This window comes from Oncorhynchus keta, unplaced genomic scaffold, assembly GCF_023373465.1.
Source record: "Oncorhynchus keta strain PuntledgeMale-10-30-2019 unplaced genomic scaffold, Oket_V2 Un_contig_19529_pilon_pilon, whole genome shotgun sequence".
NCBI classification, from domain to species: Eukaryota; Metazoa; Chordata; class Actinopteri; order Salmoniformes; family Salmonidae; genus Oncorhynchus; species Oncorhynchus keta.
This window is the reverse complement of record NW_026281525.1, coordinates 1-12,240: the sequence shown is the minus strand read 5'-3', so window position 1 is coordinate 12,240 and position 12,240 is coordinate 1. Positions and strand designations below refer to the sequence as shown.

The window sequence follows — 12,240 nt, the reverse complement described above, 5'->3', positions numbered from 1 at the left end:
CTCTCTCTCTCCCTCCCTCCCTCCTCTGTCTCTCCCTCTCTCTCTCTCTCTCTCTCTCTCTCTCTCTCTGTCTCTCTCTCTCTCTCTCTCTCTCTCTCTCTCTCTCTCCCTCTCTCTCCTCTCTCTCTGTCTCTGTCTCCCCTCCCCCTCTCTCTGTAGGACATTGAGGTGTTGATGTCGGAGGGAATAAGTCGAGACGGTAGCGGCCACCAATATGAATGAGGAGAGCAGTCGTTCCCCACGCCGTTTTCAGCATCATCGTCACACAGACACTCTACGACCTGAAGTCTGGGGTCAGTGTCAGGGCTCACACACACACACACACACACACACACACACACACACACACACACACACACACACACACACACACACACACACACACACACACACACACACACACCACCACACACCCACCACCATGTCATCCTTCAGAACTCCTTCAGACAAGGATTCTCTTAATGACCTGTAGTTAGACAATACACAGTAATGTATCTTAACAACAGACCGTTTGTGTTATTACTGTTGTAATGAGAGGTTTAAGCTACTAACTACTATCATATTAATCTGTCTTCGTTTGGTCTGTTTGGGGATTGTTTTTGATTGTTTTGTGTGTGTGTGTGTGTGTGTGTGTGTGTGTGTGTGTGTGTGTGTGTGTGTGTGTGTGTGTGTGTGTGTGTAGAACTCAGGGGAGAAGGTGAGCAAGATGAGCCTGGTGGATCTGGCTGGTAGTGAGCGTGTATCTAAAACTGGAGCTGCAGGGGAGAGGCTGAAGGAGGGCAGCAACATCAACAGGTAAGTCCCCTCCCATTAACATCCAATACCTCTACTGTTAACATCCAATACCTCTACTGTTTAGATGTCTCCTCTCATTAACATCCAATACCTCTACTGTTAACATCCAATACCTCTACTGTTTAGATGTCTCCTCCAGTTAACATCCAATACCTCTACTGTTAACATCCAATACCTCTACTGTTAACATCCATTACCTCTACTGTTAACATCCATTACCTCTACTGTTAACATCAATACCTCTACTATTATTAACATCAATACCTCTACCTACTGTTATTAACATCCAATGCCTCTACTGTTAACATATCAATACCTCTATTATTAACATCCAATACCTCTACTGTTATTAACATCCATTACCTCTACTGTTATTAACATCTACTGTTAACCTCTACTATTAACATCCAATTACCTCTACTGTTAACATCAATACCTCTACTGTTAACATCAATACCTCTACTGTTTAGATGTCCCTCAGTTAACATCCAATACCTCTACTGTTTAGATGTCCCCTCCAGTTAACATCCAATATCTCTACTGTTAACATCCAATATCCTCTACTGTTAACATCCAATACCTCTACTGTTAACATCAATACCTCTACTGTTAACATTAACCAATACCTCTACTGTTTAGATGTCCTCAGTTAACATCCAACACCTCTACTGTTAACATCCAATACCTCTACTGTTTAGATGTCCCCTCCAGTTAACATCCAATATCTCTACTGTTAACATCAAATACCTCTACTGTTTAGATGTCCCCTCCAGTTAACATCAATATCTCTACTGTTAACATCCAATACCTCTGTTTAGATGTCTCCAGTTAACATCCAACACCTCTACTGTTAACATCCAATACCTCTACTGTTTAGATGTCCCCTCCAGTTAACATCCAATATCTCTACTGTTAACATCAAATACCTCTACTGTTTAGATGTCCCCTCCAGTTAACATCCAATATCTCTACTGTTAACAATATCTCTAATACCTCTACTGTTTAGATGTCCCCTCCAGTTAACATCCAATACCTCTACTGTTAACATCCAACACCTCTACAGTTAACATCCAATACCTCTACTGTTTAGATGTCCCCAATCCAGTTAACATTAACAATACCTCTACTGTTAACATGTTTAGATAACATCCAATACCTCTACTGTTTAGATGTCCCCTCCAGTTAACATCAATACCTCTACTGTTAACATCCAATACTTACATCTCTACTGTTAACATCCAATACCTCTACTGTTAACATCCATTCTACTGTCTACTGTACTGTTAACATCCATTACCTCTACTGTTTATTAACATCCAATACTCTACTGTTAACATCCAATACCTCTACTGTTAACATCCAATACCTCTACTGTTTAGATGTCCTCTCCAGTTAACATCCAATACCTCTATTGTTTAGATGTCCCCTCCAGTTAACATCCAATATCTCTACTGTTAACATCCAATACCTCTATTGTTTAGATGTCCCCTCCAGTTAACATCCAATATCTCTATTGTTTAGATATCCTCTACTGTTAACATCCAATATCTCTACTGTTAACATCCAATACCTCTACTGTTAACATCAATATCTCTACTGTTAACATCCAATACCTCTATTGTTTAGATATCCCCTCCAGTTAACATCAATATCTCTACTGTTAACATCCAATACCTCTACTGTTAACATCCAATATCTCTACTGTTAACATCCAATACCTCTATTGTTTAGATATCCCTCAGTTAACATCCAATATCTCTACTGTTAACATCCAATACCTCTATTGTTTAGATGTCCCCTCCAGTTAACATCAATATCTCTACTGTTAACATCCAACACCTCTACTGTTAACATCCAATACCTCTACTGTTTAGATGTCCCCTCCAGTTAACATCCAATACCTCTACTGTTTAGATGTCCCCTCCAGTTAACATCCAATACCTCTACTGTTTAGATGTCCCCTCCAGTTAACATCCAACACCTCTACTGTTAACATCAAATACCTCTACTGTTTAGATGTCCCCTCCAGTTAACATCCAATATCTCTACTGTTAACATCCAATACCTCTACTGTTTAGATGTCCCCTCCAGTTAACATCCAATACCTCTACTGTTAACATCCAACACCTCTACAGTTAACATCCAATACCTCTACTGTTTAGATGTCCCCTCCAGTTAACATCCAATACCTCTACTGTTAACATTCAATATTCTACTGTTACATTCAATACTCTACTGTTAACATCCAATACCTCTACTGTTTAGATGTCCCCTCCAGTTAACATCCAATATCTCTACTGTTAACATCCAATATCTCTACTGTTAACATCCATTACCTCTACTGTTTAGATGTCCCCTCCAGTTAACATCCAATACCTCTACTGTTTAGATGTCTCCTCCAGTTAACATCCAATACCTCTACTGTTAACATCCAATATCTCTACTGTTTAGATGTCCCCTTCAGTTAACATCCAATATCTCTACTGTTAACATCCAATACCTCTACTGTTTAGATGTCCCCTCCAGTTAACATCCAATACCTCTACTGTTTAGATGTCTCCTCCAGTTAACATCCAATACCTCTACTGTTAACATCCAATATCTCTACTGTTTAGATGTCCTCCAGTTAACATCCAATACCTCTACTGTTTAGATGTCCCTTCAGTTAACATCCAATATCTCTACTGTTAACATCCAATACCTCTACTGTTTAGATGTCCCTCCAGTTAACATCCAATACCTCTACTGTTAACATCCAATACCTCTACTGTTAACATCCAATACCTCTACTGTTAACATCCAATACCTCTACTGTTTAGATGTCCCCTCCAGTTAACATCCAATACCTCTACTGTTAACATCCATTACCTCTACTGTTAACATCCATTACCTCTACTGTTAACATCCAATACCTCTACTATTTGTACTTGACATCCAAACATCCAATATCTGCTGTTAACATTAACACTCTACTGTTAACATCCAATACTCTACTGTTTAGATGTCCCCTCCAGTTAACATCAATACCTCTACTGTTTAGATGTCATCAATAACATCTATCTATTATTAACATCAATACCTCTACTGTTAGATGTCCCCTCAGTAACATCTAATACCTCTACATCACATCCAATACCTCTACTGTTTAGATGTCCTCCAGTTAACATCCAATATCTGTTTAGATGTCTGTTAACATCCAATACCTCTACTGTTTAGATGTCCCTCCAGTTAACATCCAATACCTCTACTGTTTAGATGTCCTCCAGTTAACATCCAATATCTCTACTGTTAACATCCAATACCTCTACTGTTTAGATGTCCTCATCCAGTTAACATCCAATACCTCTACTGTTTAGATGTCCCCTCAGTTAACATCAATACCTCTACTGTTTAGATGTCCCCTCTACAGTTAACATCAATACCTCTACCTCCTGTTAACATCCAATATCTCTACTGTTAACATCAATACCTGCTGTTTAGATCCCCTCTGTTAACATCCAATACCTCTACTGTTAACATCAATACCTCTGTTTAGATGTCCCCTCCAGTTAACATCCAATATCTCTACTGTTAACATCCAATACCTCTACTGTTTAGATGTCCCCTCCAGTTAACATCCAATACCTCTACTGTTAACATCCAACACCTCTACAGTTAACATCCAATACCTCTACTGTTTAGATGTCCCCTCCAGTTAACATCAATACCTCTACTGTTAACATCAATATCTCTACTGTTAACATTCAATACCTCTACTGTTAACATCCAATACCTCTACTGTTTAGATGTCCCCTCCAGTTCTCTACTTAACAATATCTCTACTGTTAACATCCATTACCTCTACTGTTTAGATGTCCCCTCCAGTTAACATCCAATATCTCTACTGTTAACATCCAATACTCTACTGTTAACATCCAATACCTCTACTGTTTAGATGTCAATACCCAGTTAACATCCAATACCTCTACTGTTTAGATGTTATGTTCAGTAAATGTAATGGATCATATGATGATAGTCACTGTAATACAGGAAGTAAACTTCTGCTTGTTTATGAAACTGTGAAATCCTTTTTTAGACATGTCTTATTGGTTGATGACACTGATGCAAGACATGTATGTAAGGATATATCATGGAGGTATATTGAGTGTCTTTCTCCCTGTGTGTGTGTGTGTGTGTGTGTGTGTGTGTGTGTGTGTGTGTGTGTGTGTGTGTGTGTGTGTGTGTGTGTGTGTGTGTGTGTGTGTGTGTGTGTGTGTGTGTGTGTGTGTGTGTGTGTGTGTGCAGGTCTCTTACCACACTGGGCTGTGTGATCTCTGCGCTGGCGGACCAGTCTGCGGGGAAGGGGGGGAAGAATAAGTTTGTTCCTTACAGAGACTCTGTCCTCACCTGGCTTCTCAAGGTCTGTACTAACACACACCTCCTATCACTCTGGTCCTAGCTGTACTGTCCATTGATCAGGGTACTAACACACACCTCCTGTCACTCTGGTCCTAGCTGTACTGTCTATTGATCAGGGTACTAACACACACCTCCTGTCACTCTGGTCCTAGCTGTACTGTCTATTGATCAGGGTACTAACACACACCTCCTGTCACTCTGGTCCTAGCTGTACTGTCTATTGATCAGGGTAATAACACACACCTCCTGTCACTCTGGTCCTAGCTGTACTGTCTATTGATCAGGGTACTAACACACACCTCCTGTCACTCTGGTCCTAGCTGTACTGTCTATTGATCAGGGTACTAACACACACCTCCTGTCACTCTGGTCCTAGCTGTACTGTCTATTGATCAGGGTACTAACACACACCTCCTGTCACTCTGGTCCTAGCTGTACTGTCTATTGATCAGGGTACTAACACACACCTCCTATCACTCTGGTCCTAGCTGTACTGTCTATTGATCAGGGTACTAACACACACCTCCTATCACTCTGGTCCTAGCTGTACTGTCTATTGATCAGGGTACTAACACACACCTCTATCACTCTGGTCCTAGCTGTACTGTCTATTGATCAGGTACTAACACACACCTCCTATCACTCTGGTCCTAGCTGTACTGTCTATTGATCAGGTACTAACACACACCTCCTGTCACTCTGGTCCCTAGCTGTACTGTCTATTGATCAGGGTACTAACACACACCTCCTATCACTCTGGTCCTAGCTGTACTGTCTATTGATCAGGGTACTAACACACACCTCCTATCACTCTGGTCCTAGCTGTACTGTCTATTGATCAGGGTACTAACACACACCTCCTATCACTCTGGTCCTAGCTGTACTGTCTATTGATCAGGGTACTAACACACACCTCCTATCACTCTGGTCCTAGCTGTACTGTCTATTGATCAGGGCACCTACACACCTCCTATCACTCTGGTCCTAGCTGTACTGTCTATTGATTATTGGTCATAGGTGTGTATGTAGTAATGTAAGGAATATCAATAATATTCTCTTTCCACTGCTGTTACAGAAACAACTGCTGTACTAGCTCGAACTGTTCACATTCCCCAACACTGAAGTCTACGTTATAACTGTCAATCAATTAAACTGTTTGTTCCTATCCCTCCCTCGGTGTTGCCAGGACAACCTGGGTGGCAACAGTAAGACGTGTATGATCGCCACGGTGAGCCCAGCAGCTGATAACTACGAGGAGACGTTGTCCACGCTGCGTTACGCAGACCGCGCCAAGAGGATCGTCAACCACGCCGTCGTCAATGAAGACCCCAACGCACGGATCATCAGAGAGCTCCGGGAGGAAGTGGAGAAACTCAGAGTACAGCTCTCTCAGGCTGAGGTAGGAGACACACACAGAGGCACACACACACACATACCGCACACACACACACGTACGTCCTGGCTGGTCCGTCCTGGCTGGTACATTTTGACTGTTCCGTCCTGACTGGTCTGTCCTGGCTGGTCTGTCCTGGATTGTCCGTCCTGGCTGGTCCGTCCTGGCTGGTCCGTCCTGGCTGGTCTGTCCTGGCTGGTCCGCCCTGACTGGTCTGTCCTGGCTGGTCCGCCCTGGCTGGTCCGTTCTGGCTGGTCCGTCCTGGCTGGTCCGTCCTGGCTGGTCCGTTCTGGCTGGTCCGTCCTGACTGGTCTGTTTAGACTGTTCCGTTCTGGCTGGTCCGTCCTGGCTGGTCCGTCCTGGCTGGTCTGTCCTGGCTGGTCCGTCCTGACTGGTCCGTTTGACTGTTCCGTTCTGGCTGGTCCGTCCTGGCTGGTCCGTTCTGGCTGGTCCGTCCTGACTGGTCCATTTTGACTGTTCCGTCCTGGCTGGTCCGTCCTGGCTGGTCCGTCCTGGTTGTTCCTTCTGGCTGGTCCGTCCTGACTGGTCTCCTGGCTGGTCTGCCTGACTGGTCCGTTCTGGCTGGTCCGTCCTGGCTGGGTCCGTCCTGACTGGTCTGTCCTGGCTGGTCTGTCCTGGCTGGTCTGTCCTGACTGGTCGTTCTGGCTGGTCCGTTCTGGCTGGTCCGTCCTGGCTGGTCTGTCCTGGCTGGTCTGCCTGACTGACTGTTCCGTTCTGGCTGGTCCGTCCTGGCTGGTCCGTCCTGGCTGGTCTGTTTTGACTGGTCCGTCCTGGCTGGTCCGTTCTGGCTGGTCCGTCCTGGCTGGTCCGTTCTGGCTGGTCCGTCCTGGCTGGTCCGTTTTGACTGTTCCGTTCTGGCTGGTCCGTCCTGGCTGGTCCGTCCTGACTGGTCTGTTGGCTGGTTCCTGGCGTTTCTGGCTGGTCCGTCCTGGCTGGTCCGTCTGGCTGGTCCGTCTGGCTGACTGGTCTGTTTTGACTGTTCGTTCTGGCTGGTCCGTCCTGGCTGGTCTGTCCTGGCTGGTCTGTCCTGGCTGGTCCGTCCTGGCTGGGTCCGTCCTGGCTGGTACATTTTGACTGTTCCGTTCTGGGTCCGCCTGGCTGGTCCGTCCTGGCTGGTCCGACCTGGCTGGTCCGCCCTGACTGGTCTGTTTGATGGTCCGTTCTGGCTGGTCCGTTTTGGTCTGTTCCGGCTGGTCCGCCCTGGCTGGTCCGTTCTGGCTGGTCCGTCCTGGCTGGTCTGTCCTGACTGTTCCGTTCTGGCTGGTCCGTCCTGGCTGGTCTGTCCTGGCTGGTCTGTCCTGGCTGGTCCGTCCTGGCTGGTCCCGTCCTGGCTGGTACATTTTGACTGTTCCGTTCTGGCTGGTCCGTCCTGGCTGGTCCGTTCTGGCTGGTCCGTCCTGACTGGTCGTTTTGACTGTTCCGTTCTGGCTGGTCCGTCCTGGCTGGTCCGTCCTGGCTGGTCGATCTGACTGGTCCGTTTGACTGTTCCGTCCTGGCTGGTCCGTCCTGGCTGGTCCGTCCTGGCTGTTCCGTTCTGGCTGGTCCGTCCTGGCTGGTCCGTCCTGGCTGGTCCGTCCTGGCTGGTCCGTCCTGGCTGGTCCGTCTGGCTGGTCCGTCCTGACTGGTCCGTCCTGGCTGGTCCGTTCTGGCTGGTCCGTCTGGCTGGTCCGTCCTGGCTGGTCCGTTCTGGCTGGTCCGTCCTGGCTGGTCCGTCCTGGCTGGTCCGTCCTGGCTGGTCCATTTTGACTGTTCCGTTCTGGCTGGTCCGTCCTGGCTGGTCCGTCCTGGCTGGTCCGTTTTGACTGTTCCGTTCTGGCTGGTCCGTCCTGGCTGGTCCGTCCTGGCTGGTCCGTTCTGGCTGGTCCGTCCTGACTGTTCCGTTTTGACTGTTCCGTTCTGGCTGGTCCGTCCTGGCTGGTCCGTCCTGGCTGGTCCGATCTGTCTGGTCCGTTTGACTGTTCCGTTCTGGCTGGTCCGTCCTGACTGGTCCGTCCTGGCTGGTCCGTTCTGGCTGGTCCGTCCTGGCTGGTCCGTCCTGGCTGGTCCGTCCTGGCTGGTCCGTCCTGACTGGTCCGTCCTGACTGGTCCGTCCTGGCTGGTCCGTCCTGGCTGGTCCGTCCTGGCTGGTCCGTCCTGGCTGGTCCGTTCTGGCTGGTCCGTCCTGGCTGGTCCGGCCTGGCTGGTCCGATCTGACTGGTCCGTTTTGACTGTTCCGTTCTGGCTGGTCCGTCCTGGCTGGTCCGTCCTGGCTGGTCCGTCCTGGCTGGTCCGTCCTGGCTGGTCCGTCCTGGCTGGTCCGTCCTGGCTGGTCCGTCCTGGCTGGTCCGTCCTGGCTGGTCCGTCCTGGCTGGTCCGTCCTGGCTGGTCCGTCCTGGCTGGTCCGTCCTGACTGGTCCGTTTTGACTGTTCCGTTCTGGCTGGTCCGTCCTGGCTGGTCCGTCCTGGCTGGTCCGTCCTGGCTGATCCGTCCTGGCTGGTCCGTCCTGGCTGGTCCGTCCTGGCTGGTACATTTTGACTGTTCCGTTCTAGCTGGTCCCGTCCTGGCTGGTCGTCCTGGCTGGTCCTTTCTGGCTGGTCCGTCCTGACTGGTCCCGTTTTGACTGTTCCGTTCTGGCTGGTCCGTCCTGGCTGGTCCGGCCTGGCTGGTTCGATCTGACTGGTCCGTTTTGACTGTTCCGTTCTGGCTGGTCCGTCCTGGCTGGTCCGTCCTGACTGGTCCGTCCTGGCTGGTCCGTTCTGGCTGGTCCGTCCTGGCTGGTCCGTCCTGGCTGGTCCGTCCTGGCTGGTCCGTCCTGGCTGGTCCGTTCTGACTGTTCCGTTCTGGCTGGTCCGTCCTGGCTGGTCCGTCCTGACTGGTCCGTTCTGACTGTTCCGTTCTGGCTGGTCCGTCCTGGCTGGTCCGTCCTGGCTGGTCCGTTCTGGCTGGTCCGTCCTGACTGGTCCGTTTTGACTGTTCCGTTCTGGCTGGTCCGTCCTGGCTGGTCCGTCCTGGCTGGTCCGTTCTGACTGGTCCGTTTTGACTGTTCCGTTCTGGCTGGTCCGTCCTGACTGGTCCGTCCTGGCTGGTCCGTTCTGGCTGGTCCGTCCTGGCTGGTCCGTCCTGGCTGGTCCGTTCTGGCTGGTCCGTCCTGACTGGTCCGTCCTGGCTGGTCGTTCTGGCTGGTCGTTCTGACTGGTCCCGTCCTGGCTGGTCCGTCCTGGCTGGTCCGTCCTGGCTGGCTGGTCCGTCCTGGCTGGTCCGTTCTGGCTGGTCCGTCCTGGCTGGTCCGTCCTGGCTGGTCCGTCCTGGCTGGCTGGTCGTTCTGGCTGGTCCCGTTCTGGCTGGTCCGTTCTGACTGGTCCGTCCTGGCTGGTCCGTCCTGGCTGGTCCGTTCTGGCTGGTCCGTCCTGGCTGGTCCGTCCTGGCTGGCTGGTCCGTCTGGCTGGCTGGTCCATCTGGCTGGTCCGTCCTGGCTGGGTCCCGTCTGGCTGGTCCGTCCTGACTGGTCCGTCCTGGCTGGTCCGTCCTGGCTGGTCCGTCCTGGCTGGTCCGTCCTGACTGGTCCGTCCTGGCTGGTCCGTCCTGGCTGGTGGTCCTGGCTGGTCCGTCCTGGCTGGTCCGTTCTGACTGGTCCGTGTGTGTCTCTGTGTGTCTATGTTCCAGTCTCTAAAGGCTCCAGAGCTGAAGGAGAGGCTTCAGGAGTCAGAGAAGCTGATCCAGGAGATGACCGTTACCTGGGAGCAGAAACTACGCAACACAGAGGAGATTGCTACGGTAACCTACACACTCACTCACATTCATTTAGCACATTCATATCACATGGAAGCTTCTGCATTCGGACTAAACCGTTGGTAGTAAATGTCTGTGCAGAGGTAAAATGACATATGTTTGTTGTATTTCCACAGGAGCGTCAGCAGCAGTTAGAGAGTATGGGGATCTCCCTGGAGACGTCTGGGATCAAAGTTGGAGATGACAAGTGCTTCCTGGTCAACCTGAATGCAGACCCCGCCCTCAATGAGCTGCTGGTCTACTACCTAAAGGTACACAACCACAACACCAACCGCAACACCAGCCACAACACCAACCACAACACCAACCGCAGCACCAACCGCAACACCAACCACAACACCAGCCACAATCACAACACCAACCACAACACCAACCACAACCACAACACCAACCACAACACCAACCACAACCACAACACCAACCACAACACCAACCACAACCACAATACCAGCTACAAGCACAACCCCCAACACCAACCACAACACCGACCACAACACCAACACCGACCACAACTACAACCACAGCACCAGCCACAACTACAACACCAGCCACAACCACAACACCTACCACAGCTACAACCACAGCTGAATGCAGACCCGCCCTCAATGGGCTGCTGGTCTACTACCTAAAGGTACACAACCGCAACACCAGCCAATACAACACCAAACCGCAGCACCCACACCACAACCACAGCACCAACCACAATCACCAACCACAGCACCAATCACAACCACAGCACCAACCACAGCACCAACTACAACACAACCACCAACCACAACACCAACCACAACACCAATCACAACCACAGCACCAACCACAACCCCAACACCAGCACCAGCCACAATACACCAGCCACAGCACCAGCCACAATCCACTTGCCCACAGCACCAATCACAACCACAGCACCAGCCACAACACCAATCCAAATCAACACCAGCCACAACACCAAGTCACAATCACTGGCACCAACCACAACCCCAACACAATCACCAACCACAACACCAACCACAACACCAACCACAATCACACAATACACCAGCCACAATCACAGCACCAACCACAAACACCAACTACAACCACAACACCAACAGCACCAGCCACAGCACCAACCACAATCACCAACACCAATCACAACTACAACCACAACACCAACCACACAAACTGCACCACCAGCCACAACCACAGCCACAGCACCTACAACACAGCTGAATGCAGACCCGCCCTCAATGAGCTGCGGGTCTACTGCCTAAAGGTACACAACTGCAACACCAACCACAACACCAGCCACAATCATAATCACAACACAACCACATCACAACCACAGCTACACCAACCACAATTAGCTGCTGGCCTACTACCTGAATCACAACAACCAACCACAACACCAATCACAATCACAACACCAACCACAACACCAATCACAACACCAACCACAATCACCAACCACAACACCAATCAGCAACACCAACCACAACACCAACCACAACACCAATCACAACACCAGCCACAGCACCAAACCACAGCACCAATCACAACCACAGCACCAACCACAACTACAACACCACCATCGCAAACAGCACCACAACCACAAACCACAACACCAACCACAACACCAACCACAACACCAACCACAAACTCAACACCGACTACCAATCACAACCACAACAACCACAACACCAACTACAAGCACAAATCATAATCCAACACCAACACCAACCACAACACTGACCACAACACCACTTTACCGACCACAACACCTACCACAGCTACAACCACAGCTGAATGCAGACCCCGCCCTCAATTAGCTGCTGGTCTACTACCTGAAGGTACACAACCGCAACACCAACCGCAACACCAACCACAA

The 12,240-nt window shown here is 49.7% G+C and overlaps 1 protein-coding gene across 1 annotated transcript; it reads left to right on the top strand.

Annotated features, from left to right (window-relative positions):
* Window positions 1-209: 209 nt before the first annotated feature.
* On the top strand, window positions 210-11,628 carry LOC127920431 (kinesin-related protein 11-like; the record flags this gene model as incomplete). Its single annotated transcript, XM_052504514.1, has 7 exons — window positions 210-293; window positions 683-795; window positions 5,080-5,194; window positions 6,380-6,592; window positions 10,251-10,361; window positions 10,493-10,697; window positions 10,949-11,628. Coding segments are annotated over exons 1-7 (1,512 nt in total), but the record flags the coding sequence as incomplete, so codon positions are not given.
* Between the last annotated feature and the right edge of the window lie 612 nt (window positions 11,629-12,240).